Genomic DNA, 23,077 nt, shown 5'->3' on the forward strand with positions numbered 1-23,077 from the left:
CCTAACGAGTGTCTCGTTATGTTGCTTGTTTTCTTCCATACCCAACGGTGGAAGAAATATATCCCTTACAACAAACTAAATAATAACATTCTATGCTTATATAAATCATATTTTCCAAAACATTTTCAAAACGAACCTTCTAACATGACCTTAGGGACTTAGCTTAAACTCTTGCATGAGTCCAAGCTCCCCTCCGGTCCACATTAAACTTGAAGTTGGTAATTTTAAGTTGTTCCTTGATTTCTAATCTTGTGAAGGTATGGATGTATATACATGTTATATACATCAATGCCAACATGATGACCCCCCATCTTTCTCTCTCTATGCTTTGACTTTCCATTTTATAAATTTTCATATGTGCATGAATACGTATGTACATGTTCTCCATTTCCTCTCTTTCAAATATTTATTCTTCTTTTTAAGACAAATATCTTCTCTTATAAAATTTCTTATACCCATATATACGTATGATATTTTTCTTTTCCTCTAAAATCTCTTTTTTTTTTCAAATCAATACATCTTTTTCTCTTAAGCTTTCATATATGTGTATATGTTATGGTATGTACACATGTATGCATGTCTTTCTCTATCTCTCTCTTTCTTTTCATAAGAGTGCTTTTATCTCTTGTATTCTTCTTAACATTCTCCTCTGACGAACTTTCTATTTACCAACTTCATTAAGACCACAAACCAAGTAATGACTCAATGTTGGAATCATGCTTAACGGTCTACAATCCCAATCCATTTTCAAAAACTTTTCTTTCATATATATGATATTTACAAAAAACAAAAATCTTAGATATATGTTGTGGTAGGAATGACTTTAGATGAATGTTGTGGTAGAAATGTTTTACATTCTTTCAATCATATAGGGTAAATGAATCCATGCATTCTCACCCACTTTATTTCACTTATGATCACAAGCACCTCTCCAAAAAAACTTAAGCAAGAAGGGATGGAGCTCTAGCTAGGTGGTAATCGAATTAGAGCAAAATCTCAAACCTACTTAAAGTCTTAAGAGAACATTAAAGTAATTTCAAAATGATTTCACAAGCTTCTCAAATGATATTTACTAGTTCCACTTTTTCCTCAAAACATTTCACATTTTCAAACAACTCTTCAAGAACCTTTTCAAAAGTTTGAAACTTCAAACTTTCAATATTTTCTACACCGCATATAGAATCAAAAAGATGTTTAAGTTAAAACGAAATGCATCAATGATAAACATAGCCCTTGGGTTGATTACCCCCGGTAAAGGCGCCGGGAACGGTCGATCCTCGTACCGACGGGCGAGTCCCTTTCTTTCCTCTTTCAAAACAAAAACCTCATTTTTCTGGAGCACTCCAAAACCAACCAATATTTTGGGATGCAAACAGATGGCGACCTACCCGTCATTGTTTGGCTATGATTATAATTGATGCATTTTCACTAATTTGAACATCTCATATATTGCCAATGATAAAGCATGTCCCATATTTTGGCCTCATCCTCATTGGCATTTCATTGCATTGTTTGGTGATTGTGATTGTTTTCTTGCACATAGGACTAATTGAGAAGGATCAATCATGTTCACACATATCTATGATCACATACCACCCTTCTCAATTTAGGAGTTGTTTGAAAACCTTGTTTGCTCTTCTATTTTAATCTTCAAACTTAGGCAACATTGCATTAGAGACAACTCATTTTATATGATTTCTCATATTTCAAAATTCCTCATACCTATTTGTCCTGGTCATCATGTTGCCGGGCTTGGTATTTGGCGGTAGCACAAGACTAAGCTTTACAACTAGACCACACCTGGGGCGGGAAAGCCCCCTCGTTGATGAACTCTACCCTTAGTTGCCTAAGAAAGAATCTATGCTCGTACTAAGCCATTTGGCTAAGGTATATAAGCATAACTTGATATCGGATTATCGTGACACAAAATTATCTCAATTAGGTTCCTATACCCGATTTTCTAAAAAAAAAAAAAAAAGAAAATTATTTCATGATAGATGTTGATGTGCGTGAAACCTTATGTGATGATTTGCAACCTCATTCCACACATCTACCTCATATTGTCTTTGTCAACGTAGTCAATGTTTTCCACTAATTCAATCTTTATCTTTTAGAGTCATCATTCAAGATGTATTCTTTCCAATGTGGTGTCACATTCCCTTATGATCACATCCTCTTTGGGGAAGGTCCCAAACGGTCCACCTACATTTCTGTTGAGTCTAAACCTTTGGCTCCAGAATGGTATCGGACTTGGCATCCCACCTTCTCTCGGATGTTTCCTTCTTACTTTGAAAAATGTGGGCTAGAGACAGTGATAGCTGGAGGAATGCAGTCAGTTGATGGAAATTTGGTACATGCAATCGCTGAGCGTTGGAACCCAAGGACCTCCTCTTTTTGGTTTTCATGGGGAGAAATGATAATATTACTAGATGAATTTGCCGAAATACTAGACCTCCCTACCCCAACTTGTGACTCAAATGATCTATTGGAAAAACAATTCCTTATGAACCCAAACAAGGTCAATGCAAATGACCTCATTGCTCACTTTACTGGACAAAAAACTTGGCCTTTAGTAGAAAACCGTGAAAATCAAAGCATCAACATGAAAAATTTGTATGAAGAATTTGGAACCTATGTTGAACCTTCTACCCTACCTCGAAAAGCCATAGGGAGAATTAAACATTGTATGATGCTCTGCACAGTAGGAGTGACCCTTTTTATCGATGGAAGTGACCTTTTAGATGTCCGTATTGTCCAACTTTTCTGAGTATGGGGGCATAGAGGGACCCGATACTTGTCAGTAGCAATGACAGCCTTAGCCTTCATTTACCGAGGACTCACCCGCTTTACCATTGGAGATATCTACTTCATAGAAGGATGTACATATGCTTTACAATTATGGTTCCAGAAGCATGCGGGACCCCAAGCGAGTCTATTCAGAAACACTGATGGATCATTAATAACCTTGGAGCAATACCGCCGTTTGATCGAGCAATTGAATGAAGGAGAGATCATTTGGGATTATTGTGATCGTCGGCAGAGCCTACCCCGATACACTCACCATCATCATGGGCGTACCACACTCTTGGGCCCTTACTTCATAGTTGATTATTGTGCTGATAGATGTATGCGACAATTCTCTCAAAGGCAGAAGATGGTCTCTATGCATGCACCAATTGGAGCTATTCCCGAATTCGACCTTAGTTCTCCTCAATGGATGACATTGTTTGTAGTAGCTCGACAAGAATGGAAGACACAGATATCATACACTTGGTTCATAGGCCCAGTGGTGAAGACGGAATATGCTGAGTGGTGGGATGCCAACCGACCACCATCCATCCTTCCCTAAAAGTTTTATGTTGTCAACTTTGTATTCCTTCTGTCGTTGTCATCTTTATTAGTATCTTTGGACGTAACTTTTAAAACTTGTAATGCAATACGAACCTTCATTTTGTCATCATTTCCGTCCAATAACTCTATTTTCTTGTGTCATAAGGTGAATACTTGAAAGCCAACAAGATGGTTGAAACTAGATCGCAAACTCCTCAGAATGAGGCTTCATCTTCTGAACTCCGGCCATAAACACTTGGCCTACCAGCAATTGAGCCAGAAGCTTACCATATGTTTCGTTTGTTCATGGAGCGATTCATGAAAGAGCAAGAAGAGCAAAAGGCCTTGATGGTTACTCCAGAACCCGAGAATGAAAAGGCTGCCAAGCAGAAAAGAGAGAAGAAGAAGAAGAAGTCCTCTCCTACAGATCAGGATGAAGATTATTTGAGTTTGGATTCGGCAATTAGTAAGGAAGAAAAACCGGAACTGTTTCCTCTCAAAAAGAAAAAGACAACGAAGAAAAGCAAAAAGGGAAAAGAAATTATGATAGAAAGCAGCTCACCTAGTTCTATCACCACTGAAAGTTCGGAAGAGAAACCCAAAAGGAAGAGAAAGTCTACCAAGAAAGGCAAAAAGACCAAGAAGTACATCCCTAGCAGTAGCTCAGACAGTGATAGTTCTGAAGAAAAAGTAAAGGAGATCAAGGGCAAGAAGAAAAAGACCAAGCCAGAATTGGTCGAATCAAGTGATGATGAAAGTCCAACTAAGCGCAGATTCTATGAAATGGAGAAAAGAATGAACGCTTAGGGGGAAGGAAAAGCGTTCATATTCATGTGAGGACTATTACCTTGGCATTGAAGGGGATGAAGACGTGAAAGTCTTGCCCAGAGAATTCATCAGATATGATGGAACCACTTGCTCACACGTTCATCTTTCAACCTTTTTCAATGATTGCTACAAAATTTGGACAAATAACAGAGCTTTCTTTCGATATTTTCCAAGAAGTCTTGAAGGCATTGCCGCACAATGGTACAAAGAAAATGTCAATCCAATCGCGCTGAAGGAGTTTGACAAGTTGATTAACATGTTTGTTGAAAGATTTGAACAAAATGCTCCCATGGCTCCAACCCTCAGTACCATTTGCAGTCTTCATCAGAAACATGGAGAAAAAGCTCGGGAATTCATCCAAAAATGGAGAATTCAATGCAATAAGATGAAGGAGCCCATTTCTGAGACACAAGCCTTGTCACTTATCAGAAAAAATTTTGCCCAACCCTTGAAAAGTCTCATCCGCAATGCCCCGATCAAAACCTTTGCCGAGTTGATTGAACAAGAAAACTCGATAGAAAAAAGAATTGAGGAAGGAGATTTTGATGGAATTATTGCTCCTAAGTACAAAGAAGATGAAAAGAAAGAAGGAAGGACACAGTTGCCCGCACAATTCATAGCCAATGCTGGCATTAGAAAGGACCATGGCAATAACTACAAGCATGACAAGGAAGTCAGTTTCGAGAAGAACACACAGTTTCTCAAAGGCGACGATGAAAGGAAAAACAAACACCCAGGTTGGAGCTACGACCGGAAATTCACTCCTCTGAGCCAGTCTCGGGAGAAGATCCTGGAATACCTTCTCGCCAAAGGAACTATCGTCTTGCCAAAAGTATCAGAGCCTCCAAAAAATGATGGGAGGAAATAAAGAAAAACTGTGCAAGTTTCATCGTACCCCTGGTCATGACACTGAGGATTGTTTTGTCCTCAAAAATATTATTCAATACTTCATCAACAAAGATCTCAAGATTTGTGATGATAGCACCCCTGAGATACTAAGGAATCCATTCCCTGACCACGGAAAGGCGGCAGCGGCCATGATCACTACAGACACTCCACTTCCGTACCATCCACAAGAGCACATTCGACCTTATATTGAGAGCAGTTCACACAAAGTCATGGTGGTAGACCAAGGTAATGAACCTCTAGATTTTATTGCTATGATGAATGGCAGGATAGAAAGTTTGCCCAAGAAACTTTCCATGTTTCCGAAGACTTTTATCTTACAAGGCGACGAATCATCAAATGACTCCTCAGATGAAGATCCATGCTATTTGGACGTTCTCTCCTTGGAAGAGCATATGGATGAGGGAGACTCGGTTCAAGCTTCTAAAAATCAGTCAATTACCTTTTCAGAAAAAGACCTCTCAAAATGAGGATATTTCCATGAAGATGCACTTTACATCGTTGTTCGGTTCAATGGGATGACGGTGCCACATGTTTTGATTGATGGAGGAAGTGGTCTGAATATTTGTCCTGATCTCACGGCCAAAACATTGGGGTTTCGTGAAGACAAATATCACTTAAATGATATCAAAATCTATGGATATGATGGCCGAACCATGAACAGCAAAGGTACTCTCGATATGAACGTGACCATCGAAAATACTAGCCATCACATTGTGTTCCATGTGGTAGATGTTCCACCATCATATAACTTACTTTTAGGATGACCTTGGGTCCACCAAATACGAGGAGTCCCATCCACTATTCATCAATGTCTCAAATGGAATTTTGGCACATCAGTCATCACTATACGTGCTGAGGATCTAACCGAAAGGCTAGTGCAACCAATACTCCCTAGGCCAATTGATCCAGTGGATGTACCGAGCATAAGAACAACAAAGGACAGACCTTTGGAAATATGGATGCAGAACATGGAGATAGGGGAACCATCCAGGAATGCTTATACTATTTCAAGCAATCGTGCAAGTTACCGAGAACACCCATTGTATGTTTATTTCATGAAAAACCCTAAGGGTTTTCAATTGCTTCTGAAAGGCGGCTACCGTCCATTCACTGGTCTCGGAAAAAATGAAGATGGCATCTTGCAGCCGATTGGCATCCCTTTTCAGATGAACACGAGAGGACTGGGATATCATGAAGGAATTTGAAGAAGATCTTGGGAGCTAATAGTATTCACTTTTATTTCAAATCCTCCCATGAATTTTGTAATTTTTAAACATCTTTTTGTCTGGTCTCATGAGGGGACCCATTCTATGAACTAAGAACTTTTTTTATATGCAATGCAAGTAATCTTTTGTTGTCAATTTTAATTTCATCCAACTCTTTCCTTTATCCTCTTTACAGGATGTCAGAACTCAATATGTCTCAGTTTATTCTTTTTCCGCGGAAGTCCCCCAGAAAGCATTTATCAAACAAGTAGTTGGTGAAAGGGATTCTATGACAATACCCGAGTCAGAATTACCAGAATTCACTCAGATTCAAAAACAAGAACATCCCTCATCCTTGGTTAATGATCCAATTGAAGAAATTAATATTGGAACTAGTGAAGATCCTAAAATTCTTCAAATTGGCACCAGTTTGTCAGTGGATGAGAAAAAAAGATTGGTGGACTTTCTTATAAGTAACCAAAGAAGCTTTTGCTTGGACTTATGAAGATATGCCAGGCTTAGACCCCCAGTTGGTCGAACATCGTTTGCCCTTAAATCCTAACTGCAAGCCGATTAAGCAAAAATTGCGCAAGCTTGACCCTCGACTAGAAGGCCCTGTAAAAGGACTAGAGGACTTGCTAAAGGCAAAATTCATTCGTGCCATTGATTACCCCGAATGGTTGGCGAACATCGTTGTGGTCCCTAAGAAAAATGGTAAAGTCAGGTTGTGCATTGACTTTCGAGACTTGAACAAAGCCACACCGAAGGATGATTATCCTCTTCCAAACATTGATCTGTTGGTAGACAATACTGCGGGCCATGCAATGTTTTCTTTCATGGATGGATATTCGGGATATAATCAGATCAAATTAGCAGTCAAAGATCAACCTAAGACTGCTTTTACTACACCCTGGGGCACTTTTTGTTACACGGTAATGCCATTTGGGTTGAAGAATGCTGGAGCAACCAATCAAAGAGCCATGACCGCCATCTTCCATGACGAGATGCATAAAATCATGGATGCATATATCGATGACATATTGATCAAATCCAAGACAAGAGAAGATCACATTGAAACTCTTGCCCAAGTATTCGAGAGGCTTTTACAGTACAAACTTCGCCTGAATCCTCAAAAATGTGTGTTTGGGGTTGAGTCAGGCAAATTGTTGGGTTTCATGGTCAGTAAGAAGGGAATTAAAATGGATCTTACCAAAGCTAAGGCAATAATCGATATGCCACCACCTACCAATATCAAGGAGTTGCGAAGCTTGCAAGGACGAATCCAATCCATCAGACGATTCATTTCCAATCTGGCCATGAGATGCGAGCCATTCAACCAGCTGCTGAGGAAAGGTGTCAAGTTTGAATGGGGTTTTGAATACCAACAGTCATTTGAAAGGATCAAGAAATACCTTCTAAATCCACCAATTCTAAAACCACCAACGTTGGGTAGACCATTGCTACTTTACATCACAGTGAATGAGTCAGCATGTGACGGCTTTTTGGCACAATATAAGGAAGGAAGTCGCATCGAACATGCAATATATTACATTAGCAAGACTTTTATTCAGTACGAAAAGAAGTACTCTCCAATAGAGAAAACTTGTCTGGCATTGGTTTGGATGTGTCAGAAGTTGAGACATTATTTATTAGCTTGTGAGGTCAAGATACTCTCCAAACTAAATCCTCTCAAGTACATCTTGGAACAACCATTCCTTAACGGCCGTATCGCCAAATAGCAAGTTATGTTGATGCAATATGATCTTGAATATGTGTCTAAAAAGTCAATCAAAGGACAAGCAATTGCGGATCAGTTAGCAGACTTCCCTCAGTACGAAGAAATCAAAACAAATGATGAGTTTCCAGATGAACATGTACTAAGATTGGAAACGGTTCCGACATGGAAGATATATTTTGATGGGTCCAGAAATGTGATGGGAGCAGGCATAGGTATCTTACTCATCACTCCAGAAAGCGAAATGATCTCGTACTCTTTGAAACTTGATTTTCCATGTACCCATAACATGGCTGAATATGAAGCCCTCAAACAAGGACTTCGTTCTTTATTGAGTTTTCAAGTGAAAAGAGTGCATGCATTCGGTGACTCTCAGCTTATTATAAACCAAGTGAATGGAGAATGGCAAGTCAAAGATGAAAAGTTGGTGTCATATCAAGAAATTGCTACCTCCTTAATCTGTCAATTCGAAGAAGTACAATTGGCTCACGTAAAGAGAGAAGGTAACCCTATTGCGGATGGCCTCGTGAGCTTAGGATCGACCATCACTTTTCGAACCAATGAAGCAATCCGTTCTTTTGAGATCGGAAGATTAGAACACCCTACTTTTGAAACGATGGCGCATGTTCATCATATCTAAGGGGGAATACGCCTTGATACCATGACATCAAAAGGTATATTGAAAGCGGAGAATTTCCGGCTGAAATGCCTAAAAATGAACAAAAAGCAATACAACGTATGTCAGCGAGGTACTTTATCCTAGCAGGGGTATTATACAGACGTGGATTTAGCACTGAATACTCTCGGTGCCTTGACGAAGATGAGGTAAAGGAAGTAATCGAAGAATCACATCGAGGAGATTGTGGAGGCCATGTTGGTTACCAAACCCTCACCAAACAAATAATTCGAGCAAGGTATTATTGGCCTACCATGTAAAAAGATTGTCACCAATTTGTCAAAAGATGCAAAGAATGCCAACTGCATGCTCCAATGATTCATGCCCCAGCCTCTCACTTGCATTCTGTGACATCTCCTTGGTCATTTTCAATGTGGGCCTTTGACATAGTCGAACCGATATCCCCTGCAGCTTCTAACGGCCATAAGTATTTTCATGCTGCAACGGATTATTTTACCAAGTGGGTAGAAGTCGTCACACTCAGAACAGTGGAAGGACGTCATGTAGTGTCCTTCATTCACCAAAATCTTCTTTGCAGATTTGGAGTCCCTCATGATATAGTATCAGACAACGGAACTCATTTCAAGAATGAAAAGATGAGGCAATTGTGCAGCAAGTACCACATCACGCATCATTTTTCAGCTCCTTATTATCCCCAAGGCAATGGACAAGCAGAGGCTACCAACAAGATCCTGATCCGCATCTTGGGACAGACAGTAGAAACTGGAAGAGATTGGCATGAAAAGATGCACAACGCTCTATGGGCATATCGCACCACTATGTGAACTCCAACAAATGCCACTCCAGCAGAACTAGTCTATGGAACAGAAGTGGTTCTACCATTACATGTGTTGAAACCTGCTTTGAAGTTCGCTTCTCTCATAGAGCTCCCTCTTACTCAATATCAGCAGCAAAGGCTAATGCACCTCGATTTGCTAGATGAAAAGAGGCTAAAAGCGGCTGAACATGCTGAAGCTTATCGCCAAGGGTAGCCAGACAATTTGCCAAGTCAGTTATCGAGAGACAGTTCAAAGTGAATGATTCGGTCCTACGATCTGCAGTGTACCTGAGAGGGCGACCACGAGGCAAGTGGGCACAAAATTGGGAAGGCCCATATGTCATTAAGGAAGCTAGCTTTGCCCCACAATTCATACCGACTAATTGATGCTGATGGGGTGGAACTTCCTGATCCTGTTAATGCCCTTCACCTCAAGAAATTTTATGTCTAGTTCTCTTGTATTCATTTTCCAATCAATGTCAAACATTTGTGTTTCCACATCGACTATTCAATCTTGATTCTTCCTAGTCGTAAAACATGACAATTACACTGGGGTATTTTTTTTATTATTATTATCGCTTAGGGCTTGAGAGCAACCCGTGCAGGTAAAGGGTTAAACCTGCAATATGAGGGCAACCCATGCAGGCAAGGGGTTAAACCTGCAATGCTAGCCAAAGCAACCCATGCAGACAAAGGGGTTAAACATGTGCTACAAGCTAAAGCAACCCACACAGTTAAAGGGTTTAACTTGTGATGCAAGTCAAGGCAACCCATTCAGGGGGGTTAAACCTGAATTTGAAATCGGCAAACCCATGCAAGTAAGGGGTTAAACCTGTAATTTAAGCTCAAACAACCCATTCAGGTAAGGGGTAAAGCCTGAAAAATCTCTATGAAAATGTCTTGTTTAAAAAATTTGTGGCGTTTATCTTTGTCACTAAGCACGGCTAACACCGGCTTATTAACAAAGAGGGGCATCTGTAATCGCCCCAAATTTTTCTAAAGGACTATGATGTTTTATCCAAGTGCGAATTAAAAGGAAGAACAAATTAGTCTTAAATGATTGATTTGGATCTGAACTTGGGTTTTGGATATGAAAGTAGTATTTTGAATTTAATTTGGATCTGAAAGTAGTATTTTGGATTTCATTTGGATCTGAAAGTTATATTTTGGATTTAATTTGGATCTAAGAGTAGTATTTTGGATTTAATTTGGATCTGAAAGTTGTATTTTGGATTTAATTTGGATCTAAGAGTAGTATTTTGGATTTAATTGGATTAAATCCAAAATACTACTCTTAGATCCAAATTAAATCCAAAATACAACTTTCAGATCCAAATTAAATCCAAAATACTACTCTTAGATCCAAATTAAATCCAAAATATAACTTTCAGATCCAAATGAAATCCAAAATACTACTTTCAGATCCAAATTAAATTCAAAATACTACTTTCATATCCAAAACCCAAGTTCAGATCCAAATCAATCATTTAAGACTAATTTGTTCTTCCTTTTAACCAAAAAACCTCCTTTTAACCAAAAAAACCTCATTTTGACCAAAAAACCTCCTTTTAGTGGGTAACTTTAGTGTTTTTGGGTGGACAAGACTAATTTGCCCTTTCTTTTGACCAAAAAACCTCCTTTTAGAGGGTAACTTTAGTCTTTTTGGGTGAACAAGACCCATTTGCCCTTCCTTTTAACAAAAAAACCTCCTTTTAGAGGGTAACTTTAGTCTTTTTGGGTGGACAAGACCATTTGCCCTTTCTTTTGACAAAAAAACATCCTTTTAAAGGGTAATTTTAGTCTTTTTGGGTGGACAAGACCCATTTGCCCTTCCTTTTGACCAAAAAATCTCCTTTTGGAGGGTGATTTTAGTCTTTTTAGGTCAAAAAATTCAAATTTTGGGTTTTGACTCCAAAATCCTCTATAAATACCCCCATATCCTCTCTCTTGGGCAAGATTGGTCATTGAGAGAAACTCTGGTGTATTCTCACTTGAAGACTTAGAGTTTCTCTTGAGCTTTCTCTCTCTCCCTCTTCCTCTCTCAATTTCTCTCTCCAACTTGGAGCAAGCTACAACCCTCTTGGAGACATTATCTTGGAGCTTCACTTAAAGGGGATTTTCAAGTGAAGGTGTTTATCTTCCTTAGGTCATCTCTCATTAGAGGTATGTAATCATCATCCCTCTCATTTCTTTTTTTTTTCTTATCTTCATCTCCTCATGGCCAAAGGAGATAGCACTCAACCTTTTTTTAGAGACAAGAGGCTATGCTCAAGTGCACCGGTAGCATGAGAAGATGAGATGATATTTAATTTTATGATTAAATCATGCTTCTTTCAAGTATTCTTATTGTTGTTATTTTTCATTAACATGTTCTTATTATTGTGCTATTCCTTTTTCTTGAACATAGTCTTGTTGATTGTTTTCATTTTCTCTTCTCATCTTCATCTCCACATGGCCAAAGGAGATAGCACTCAACCTCTTTTTAGAGACAAGAGGCTATGCTCAAGTGCACCGGGAGCATGAGAAGATGAGATGATATTTTATTTTATGATTAAATCATGCTCTTTTCAAGTATTCTTGTTGTTGTTGTTCTTTCCTTTCATGAATATATTCTCGTTGTTATTATTATTTCATTTCTTCAATATAGACTTGTTCTTGTTATTTTCTTTTCTCATCTTCATCTTCTCATGGCCAAAGGAGATAACACTCAATCTATTTTTAGAGACAAGAGGCTATGCTCAAGTGCATTGGGAGTATGAAAAGATGAGAGGATCTTTCATTTCATGATTGAATCATGCTCTCCTTTATTAAATATAGTATTGTTTTTCTTTCTACATTTTCTCCTCATCTTCATCTCCCCATGGCTAAAGAAGGTAGCACTCAATCTCTTTTTAGAGACAAGAGGCTATGCTCAAGTGCACCGGGAGCATGAAAAGATGAGTTGATCTTTCATTTTAATCATATTCTTTCTTTTCATGCATACATTCTTGTTGTTATTTTGCTTTCTCTTATTTTCCTCTATTTCTTATTTCCCCATGGCCAAAGGAGATAGCTCTCAATCTCTATTTTAGAGTCAAGAGGCTATACTCAAGTGCACTGGGAACATGAGAATATGAGGTGATCATAGTTACATCATGTCGTCCCTTCTAATTGAACCTTGCACTTTCTATCATCCTCTTTCTCTCTTTCCTTCCTTGAATGTTGTCTATATATTATCCATACATGCTTGGCTTGCTACTTATATATGAATGTATGGTGAGAATGAGAGTGTGGTTTGGGGACTCTTTATTTTATATTAATTTTTGAGGTTTGGACTTGTCCAACCCGAGATATACCCTCACGAAAATGTACATATTAATATGCATTTGCATGTCATTTTGCGCTAATTTCCTTCTTAATCATCCCATTAGGAACCCTAACGAGTGTCTCGTTATGTTGCTTGTTTTCTTCCATACCCAACGGTGGAAGAAATATATCCCTTACAACAAACTAAATAATAACATTCTATGCTTATATAAATCATATTTTCCAAAACATTTTCAAAACGAACCTTCTAACATGACCTTAGGGACTTAGCTTAAACTCTTGCATGAGTCCAAGCTCCCCTCCGGTCCACATTAAACTTGAAGTTGGTAATTTTAAGTTGTTCCTTGATTTCTAATCTTGTGAAGGTATGGATGTATATACATGTTATATACATCAATGCCAACATGATGACCCCCATCTTTCTCTCTCTATGCTTTGACTTTCCATTTTATAAATTTTCATATGTGCATGAATAATTATGTACATGTGCTCCATTTCCTCTCTTTCAAATATTTATTCCTCTTTTTAAGACAAATATCTTCTCTTATAAAATTTCTTATACCCATATATACATATGATATTTTTCTTTTCCTCTAAAATCTCTCTTTTTCTTCAAATCAATACATCTTTTTCTCTTAAGCTTTCATATATGTGTATATGTTATGGTATGTACACATGTATGCATGTCTTTCTCTATCTCTCTCTTTCTTTTCATAAGAGTCCTTTTATCTCTTGTATTCTTCTTAACATTCTTCTCTCACGAACTTTCTATTTACCAACTTCATTAAGACCACAAACCAAGTAATGACTCAATGTTGGAATCATGTTTGACGGTCTACAATCCCAATCCATTTTCAAAAACTTTTCTTTCATATATATGATATTTACAAAAAACAAAAATCTTAGATGTATGTTGTGGTAGGAATGACTTTAGATTAATGTTGTGGTAGAAATGTTTTACATTCTTTCAATCATATAGGGTAAATGCATCCATGCATTCTCACCCACTTTATTTCACTTATGATCACAAGCACCTCTCCAAAAAAACTTAAGCAAGAAGGGATGGAGCTCTAGCTAGGCGGTAATCGAATTAGAGCAAAATCTCAAACCTACTTAAAGTCTTAAGAGAACATTAAAGTAATTTCAAAATGATTTCACAAGCTTCTCAAATGATATTTACTAGTTCCACTTTTTCGTCAAAACATTTCACATTTTCAAGCAACTCTTCGAGAACCTTTTCAAAAGTTTGAAACTTCAAACTTTCAATATTTTCTACACCGCATATAGAATAAAAAAGATGTTTAAGTTAAAACGAAATGCATCAATGATAAACATAGCCCTTGGGTTGATTACCCCCGGTAAAGGCGCCGGGAACAGTCGATCCTCGTACCGACGGGCGAGTCTCTTTCTTTCGTCTTTCAAAACAAAAACCTCATTTTTCTGGAGCACTCCAAAACCAACCAATATTTTGGGATGCAAACACTTAGAGAAAGAGAAAACGAGAGAGAAAGGCACTAACTTGCCAGTGAAGATGCCGCCGCCAGTCGGTAATTGCAACAAAAGAAAAGGTCATCTCTGTGTGAAAGATGAGATAGAGAAAGAGAGCAGGAGAGGAGGGAAACCAATGCCTTTACCCATCGGAACCTCTTCTCTTTTACAAGGGTGTATTAGTCAATCTCAAAACGCATCTCTTTCTCTTTTTTTTTTCAGATTAGTCATAATCATTGTTTCTAAACAAAATCAATGAAAGAGTTAATTCCCACCCAGCCTGGATGAATTTAATAAACTATGATGCACTGTGTCTACTCGCTACACTCATAGAACCACATATTTGAACTAACTAATTGTAATGGAGTATCAACATCATTGTCCTTCCAAATAGTTTCCTTATCTTTTTTGCTAAGTAATATTCACAAACAGGTATGTAAGATTTCTTAAGGGACCCTAGTAGTTCCTCATGCACGAGCCTATATCCATCTTTTGTTCAATATGCCCCTGGCAAGCATGTCAAGCATGAATTAAAACCAACATCCAACATAAAGAAACCATTAGATAAAACACTAGAATAGATCCCAAAGTTTTTAAACAGTATCACAATAGAATTGTCTTAACAAACAAGTGTATAACCAAAAGCCATTGAAGCAAAAACTAAAACAAGATTCCATCAAATATCATACACAAGTAGTACACCGTGCAGTAGCATGTATGGATCTAGCTTGTAGGTTCTTATTTCTTGAACCTTTGTACGACTATTGTTCCTTGGGAGCAACCATGTTCTTCCTGATGAGATATTCTCACATTCGACAAACATGCTACAATCATGTTTTACATGATCCACAGCTTCTGAGTGTACAATTATGAAGGATGAGAAATAATTAGAGCACAACTTCTGGGTCATAGAGATACAAACCTTCACTTATTTGTGTATCTTCCTATGTTCACTGCATTCTCTCACAAAATGACTAAGTTGACCACAATTAAAACATTTAATTTTTATTATCTTTTTGTTTGCCATGCTTTTTGCATCATCTTAGTTTTTTTTTTCTGCTTTTCTCTTGCCATGTTCTTTATTTACGATTGCCCATGGACATATTTGGACCAAACCCTCTCTTCTGTGTGCAACTGAGAACATTCCTAAAATTCTTGGCTACATAGGCCTAATTGATGGACTTAGCAGCTTCTAAGCGTTAATATTTTAGCTCTAGTGGGGAGCAATGTCATCAAAGGTTTTTATGCTCTCAATATAAGTCATATTAAGCTTCATGTGTTTTCAACTATTTGGCAATGACCTTATCATAGTCTGAGAATATATCTAACAAGAGATCTCTAATCATGTTATCATATTTCTAAGATGCTGACTAGTGTTGATTTTGCTTTTTTTTTATAAGTTAAATTTAATTGTAAGCTTCCTTAGTTTAGTGGCCAAAGTAGCTCCATACTTGTCTTTTATCTACATATGGTGAGCAATTTCATAATGTTTATATTAACACATGATATCATCTTGCATAGAGTGTACCATTGAGACACAGGCAATAGTGTTCATGTACTTCCACACAATGTAAGCCTCTATTTGCCTAAATGCTTGTAGACCATTTTCTTTGGGTGTAGTTATAGCATAGTTCAGGGCTTGAAGAACTGATACCAAATGTCATAATTATTTCCGCTCAGTTTTTCAATGTGGGTTAGGTTTAGTATGATCTTACTTGGTGTAATCATTTGCTATGCAAATAAGAAAATCAATATTCTTAATATGCTACCTAAGCAATTGCATGACATGTCAATATTCACCTAAGCAATTGCATGACATATCAATATTCAATCAGGGACGTACAATTAGAAAGATAATTTTTTTTCATAAGAGCAAAGGCATCTCCCACTATCCTAATGATCAAAAGCATATAACTAATTGTGAACCCTAATTTTAACACAAAATCAAAGTCATCTCAAAACTTAAATACTCACTCATGATGTCATCCATATGACATTAAAATAAAATAAGCATAACATGCATAAGCAATCTAAAACAAAAAAGAATATTTGTCATGCATCCATATATATGAATTTCATTAGCATCAAGTCGAAAGAAATAAGTCTACCACTATCAACAAAAGCAAAATAATAATAATAAAATCAAATTAGACACATGATCAATAACTAGACAACTATAACTATATCCAAGACATAATGATATAGCTCACATACTAACAAGCATTATCAAGAAAAGTTTGCACGTAAACAAGTACTCTCACAAACACTAGAATTTCTTGCTATTCTTCCTTGTGTAGCATCAACTGTGCCTCCTTGTCATTCCTTGAAGCTAGGTGTTACACCTTTCTGTTCTGAAGAATAGAATAGTGCATATGATCATCTTGAAACTGAGTTCACCAAAATATTTTCTTTATCAAGTGTTCAGGCTCATATTCAGCACTTAACTTCATATTAAACATCGATCAACATCCTGCACAGAGTGATTACTTTCCATGTCTAAACAAACAAGTTTCTTTGAACTCAATCATTTGGAAGACTGTGTAAAATGATTTTTTTTTCCTGCTCTGGGTCAAAAAGATCTCATTCTTGGCCCTCATGCATCCAATTTTGTCATCCATAATAGTAAAGTGATCATACATAGAATGTGTGGCACATTTTTTATAGTTGAAAAAATCGTCAAGCACAAGCTTTGAGAGGGATATATTTTTGATGCAATGAGCTCACTACGCTGTCCATTGATTGCAGTGATGCCAGTGGGTTGGGGATTTTAACATTATTATTTGAGCCATCTATAGTGCTTGACATGATTACTAACACACATATGCCATAAAAAAATGTACGACACAAGGACTATTGCATGCATTTTATTATCATGGTAAAATATAAATTATGCACTATTGTCATTTATTGTGCATGGGTATGTTATAATAAAAATATGTGGATACCCATAGTCAAATACGATATAATATAGTATAATATTGAACACCTTATTTAAGCATGCACTGAGTTCTAAAATATAAGTCCAAATTTTCTTTTTTGCATCCAAGAAGACGTGAACATGGATCTCATATACTATAAAAAAAAAAAAATTATGAAATGGATCCATCAATGCGGATATAAATGATACCCTTTCATGCATTATTTAGTCAAATAAAATGTATATATAAAATCATATCCAAAGAAGGGTCCAATAAGAGTTATCATGGATCTAAAACTTGGAGCCATCATACAATGAATGTATAGAGATCTGAACAAATAGGTCCAAATCAAATTGATGTATAGAAATCTGATCAAAAGCAAATGTAATAATTGGTATCAAACCAAATCTGAATTTGTGTGTGTGCGTCTCTCTCTCTCTCTCTCTCTATATATATATATATATATATATATATATATATATATATATATATATATAAGTTGAAATAGAACCAAATTCAAATCTAAGACTATCATTCATATTTGCCAAATCAGACATGAAATAATATGTGGACCTCAAACCGGATCATTGCAATTCTCTATCATGCCACATAACGAGAAAATAAATCCATCATATTTTCTTTTCTGTGAATGAACTGATAATAATCCAGATGTAAATATATAAGTATATATAATGTTGATTCTAAACATACATAAAAGAAAAGCAGTACAGGTGAAGGATGCTACTATACATGCCTTTTTAATTTATTTTAATAATAATTATATTTAACTCTTGTTAGTGGCTGACAAATTTACTATAAGTGGGACATGTAACTGTTGGATTTTACAATTTGAACAGTCAACTCAATATGAATAGAGAACAGATTATTTCTCAAAAAAAGTCGTTTATAATAAAACAAATATACACATGATATATAAAAAAATGAAAGGAATTAAAATAAAATTAGACAACTTTAAAAGAGAGTTGGAGTCAGCCCAAATGCCTTACGAGGGCATGCGAACTGATTTTCTGCACAAGCAGTGCAGAAATTCCTCATTTTCTATGCTCAAGCTGCAGTCATCTACGCTTGGCTTAGCCAATCGAATGTGGTAGAGCCTTCTTTTTATTTGGTGAACGGTTAAATCTCTTGATCAACCCTCATAAAAAAAAAAAAAAAAATGTCTAGTTTCTCATGGCACCAATGCATTTTCTTTGCTATCAATAATGAAACTGCGACTGTATTCCTGCTTATCTACTCCCTTTGCCATTTGGGACATGCATAGAAGTTAAGGGGGGCATTATACTCATGGGGGTTGGTGCAATAAGCTGGAGGCTGGTAAGTAGTCAGTTTCCTTTTTGAATCATTAGAACATTAACTCTTTGTGCTGTAAAAAGTGGTGCCACTGACATGCAAGTTGAAGCACGGCCAGAGTGGTATTCTAAAGCATTGAATGTTGACCCTATACCCTAAGGGTGCGTTTGATGCAGCGGGTGAACCCCGTTTTTTCGGAAAAATTCGTAAGGGCGGGTGAAATTTCACCCGCCCGACGAAGATTGCATCAAACGGGGTGAATTTCACCCCGTTTAACACATAACTCGAGCGGGTGGAATTCCACCCGCTCGACGCCTTACCCCGTGCTCGACACCCTACCCCCCCCCCCTCCCGACACAACTTCATTTCACCCCATCGCCCTCTCCCGCAGCTCTTCTTCGCTCGAAAGACGCTCGAACGGAATCACCGAAGCTCCTCCTCGCTCTGTCGCCTTCCCACCATTGCAACAGAGGTCGCTCCAACCGTCGCCGCCTTGACCATCACCGCTTCTCTGCTGGTGATCTCTCCCTAGCTTCTCTCTTGCTCTCTGGTGCCCTCTTATTCTCCCAAAATAGTGCCCTAATCACAGCCTTCTCAGAAATCTTGTTCTCGCTCGCAGGTTATATGCAATCTCCCTTTCTCTCTTGCTCTCTGAGGCCCTTCTTTTCTTCCTTTGTCTATTGCCCTAATATATTTTGATATGACATCTTATCGGCAGGGAAGACAGGGCATAGAAGGCTGCATTCTCCGATCGCCGGTCGCTCTGTTGCTATTGCCCTCGTTTTGTCAACTTCTGGTATATCTCAAATCCCCTAAGTTGCGATATTAGCCTCTGTATAGTGAAGACAGCGACGCTACCTGCACATTCCTTTTCTACAACATTTGTATATTTTCTGTAAATGTTTTGGATTTGGAATTTGGGGGTTTGCCTGCAATACATCTAACTCCCCACCTACTTCTGAGCCTGCTGTTGTATTGTTGAAAGAATCCCTTTTCTTTCCGTCATCACTTCTTCACATGGATGAATTTGGGGGAGCGACGCTACCTGCATACTGATGATGCTAGACAACAATACACCCATTGAAATGGCATATTTTTTGTTGGCCTTATTAGTTATGCACAAAAACACTGAATCTACTTTATTCAGATTGCACTCATCCGCTACCTGCATAATCTCTGTGCTATTTCTTTTCCACTTAAGCATGGATCGTTTATATGGCATTATGTACTTCTCATCCTTGATTTTGCTACAGATTCCGATAATTATACTCATCGGACAATTTCATACTATGCCCAGATTGATATGGCATCTTACAGCATTCTGTTTATATGGCATTAAGTAGGCATATGATAGATTGAAAAATTTTATCCCATAGCCTAGTGCTGAAGACCAATCTTCCAAATTTCATGAAGGAGAACATAGAACATGGTTCAAGTCGATTGGTTTTATTGTGTATATTTTCTTTCTTCCACATGCACTTCCTTTTCTTGTTATACATGAACCACAATGTTCTTGATTCTGCTTCTTTTCCATACAATGTTCTTCATTCTGCTTCTTCCCATATTTCATAGGAAATCATCATGGCCAAGAGAAAGGTTGAATCACAACTGCCCACCTTTCAGCCTCAGCCCATGTCATAGTGTCAAACACCTTTGGGGATTATGACTTTCACTTTCAAGCCCCTATAAAGAGTAGTACATCACCCCATTTATGCAGGTCTCCTAAAAGCCACAACAATGTAGATAGCTTGATGTTCATGTATTCTTTTTATTGACCATGTCATGTATGCCGTAAAGAAGTATTCTTGATTCTGTACCTCACGAAGGGGAGAAGGAGCTTTGTCCAATTTCAATTTTTGTGCGTTTTTATCAACTATGAAGAGTATTACTTAATTGTGATTAGTGCATTCCCAAGCTGTCATTAGCAACTAAATTGTGGGGGTTTGCCTGCAATACATCTAACTCCCCATATTGTGTTGTTTCACTAGTAGGTCTAAAAAGCAGAGGGCAAACAATTATGAGGAGTACTATAACTTGTTGAACGGTATTGCTCACAATGTAGATACAATGACACGTACTTCTAAAGGGGTTCAATTTGTAACATGCTGCGAAATCTTGCAAGAGATGGTTCAAACTGGTGATATAGATAGTCAAACACAAGTAAGGAGTATAGATATGATAGCAGAGGGCAGCAATCCCATGATATTTGTCAACCTTCCACCTTCAGAACGGGTGTCATGGTTGACGCGTAAACTTCGGAATTAGTAGGTAAGTTACTATATGTCTTATATTCAATAATTCATCATTTGTATACTTCATGTAATCCTATCTTCATGTGAATGGTTGTGTGTTAATAATGTAATCCTTTCTGTTTCATCATGTTGTTCTTCGTGTACTTCGTTTTATTGCCTTCAATTGCACACACCTTGTTCAACTTGAACGTACTATCGTAACTCTTGTTATACATGTATGCAGTTTATTGAAAATGGTAGATATTATAACAACTGACGAGGAAGATGATTTGCTTTACTTCAATCAGCTAGTTTTTGTCTTCATCTTCTCTTGGTTAGAACAATTTCCTCAATCTATGAGGATGGTTCATCCATTTAGAGAAGCGGGTACAACTTTTGTTCAACTTATGCTGAACGGTCATCCAAGAAATTGTACCGACTTACTCCGTATGGATCAACACACATATCAGACATTATGTAACACTCTTAGAAGTAGAAAATTATTGGAGGATGCTCGTGACATTAGCATCGAAGAACAAGTAGCTATTTTTTTGTTGACAATTGGACACAATGAACGGAATCGTGCCACGCAGAATACTTTTCAGCATTCTGGACAAACAATAAGTAAGTATGTCAGTTGTGTACTACGAGCAATATGTATAATGGGTAAAGATTTTGTCAATCGGCCCAACGATGACGTCCCAACTAAAATTCGGAGATCGAAGCGATTCAATCCATATTTCCAGGTATTTTCGAAATTGTAAAGTAAACAAAATGCATCCCACATCCAACATACAACATGACTAACTTGCACATATGGATCTAGGATTGTTTAGGAGCAATTGATGGCACTCATGTACCTGCATGGGTCACAACATCAGAGCAAGCAAGATTTCGCAATAGAAAAGGTTATATTTCGCAAAATGTCATGGCTGTAGTTGGATTCGACAGTCGATTCCACTACGTTTTGGCAGGATGGGAAGGAAGTGCGACAGACTCAAGGGTATTATACAATGCACTTGATCATCCAACGGACCCATTTGTGGTCCCCGAAGGTACGTACTTCAACCAACCAACCCATTACTTTTTCAAAAAAGGTGCAAATGTTTACGTAATGTGTGTTCAATTGTAGGCAAATACTATCTTGCTGATGGGGGTTATCCGAACATTGTTGGTTTCCTAACACCTTATCGAGGACATCGTTATCATATGTCAGAATTTGACACCCCGGGGGCACGCAGACCTAGAACTCCACAAGAATTATTCAACCATAGGCATTCATCACTTCGAAATACAGTAGAAAGAACTTTTGGCATGTTGAAAGCACGTTTTCCAATATTGAAAATGCAAGTGCCGTATCCATTCAAAAAACAAGCTCAAATTGTGCTTGCTACATGTGTATTGCACAACTTCATACTTGACCACAATCCAAATGACGAACAATTTGGTGATGAGGACGCACCTATAATTGATAATTCTGTCGTAAGCGAACCGGAAATTGCAAGCCAAACACACCAGCGGGGAAGCAACAATCCCTTGAGAACAACTACAACAAATCAAATGTTTGCAGATTATCAATTGAATAGTAAGTTTATTTTATCTATCTTTACCATTGTTGCATGTAGTTGTTTAACAGTTGTTTTGTTTTCGACAGGACAACGAAGATGATTCCTCGTCAAAAGTACTATGTCGTCTTCGAAGGCAGGTCACGAGGAATATACAACAGTTGGGAGCAGTGCCAACCATTAGTGTATCGCTACAAGGGCGCCCTGTTCAGATCATTTCATACCTATGAAGCAGCTCAATATCACATGAATGAATATCTGCACAACAAATACGGTGTGCAATTTTGTAAGCCATTGGATATTGTCGATGTCAACGCAACAGTAGAGGAAGATGTGATGAAGACAAATGGACGGATCTACATTCCACTTTTCTGCATTGCTTTTTTTGTTACTACTTGTTTTCTTTGTTGGATCTTTACTCGTTAAACTTATGTACTGAATGTGACACATATGTTATTTGGTGACTGCTTTAAACTTTATTGGATCTGTACTCGTTAAACTTTCATACAGGTTGTAGTCGTTCAACTTTTGTACTGGATGGGACAACAAGTTGTGGTGAATGTTTTTAATTATAGGTTCCAGTGTTGGATGAATATCAGTTAATCATTGTCAGGTTGATTACTTGTTTATAGGCTGGATTTCCATTACATTGATTGCACATGTTTATGATTTTTTCCCAATATTCTTGAAGGCCGCAATGTTGTCATATAATTTATTTCATTTCTGTCATGTTAAATTATCTATCATATGCATCAAACATGATTAAATTTACCAGGTTAAATTTGTCATTATGCATC

At 37.6% G+C, this 23,077-nt stretch overlaps 1 protein-coding gene across 1 annotated transcript; it reads left to right on the forward strand.

Annotated features, from left to right (window-relative positions):
* Positions 1–21,146: 21,146 nt before the first annotated feature.
* LOC126409886 (uncharacterized) lies at positions 21,147–22,510 on the forward strand. The gene is made up of 3 exons (XM_050076626.1): positions 21,147–21,770; positions 21,848–22,197; positions 22,370–22,510. Exons 1-3 carry the CDS (start codon positions 21,644–21,646, stop codon positions 22,508–22,510), a joined length of 618 nt encoding a protein of 205 aa, XP_049932583.1. The 5' UTR covers positions 21,147–21,643.
* The last annotated feature ends 567 nt before the right edge of the window (positions 22,511–23,077 follow it).

This window comes from Nymphaea colorata, chromosome 3 (genome assembly GCF_008831285.2).
Source record: "Nymphaea colorata isolate Beijing-Zhang1983 chromosome 3, ASM883128v2, whole genome shotgun sequence".
NCBI lineage: Eukaryota > Viridiplantae > Streptophyta > Magnoliopsida > Nymphaeales > Nymphaeaceae > Nymphaea > Nymphaea colorata.

What these genes read in the sequence shown, in the direction of transcription:
- LOC126409886 (XM_050076626.1), top strand. Translation starts at nt 21,644, where the DNA reads ATGGCTGTAGTTGGATTCGACAGTCGATTCCACTACGTTTTGGCAGGA. An exon ending in CCCATTTGTGGTCCCCGAAG is followed by an intron (nt 21,771 to 21,847) that starts GTACGTACTTCA and finishes GTTCAATTGTAG; the next exon opens with GCAAATACTATCTTGCTGAT. An exon ending in CTATAATTGATAATTCTGTC is followed by an intron (nt 22,198 to 22,369) that starts GTAAGCGAACCG and finishes TGTTTTCGACAG; the next exon opens with GACAACGAAGATGATTCCTC.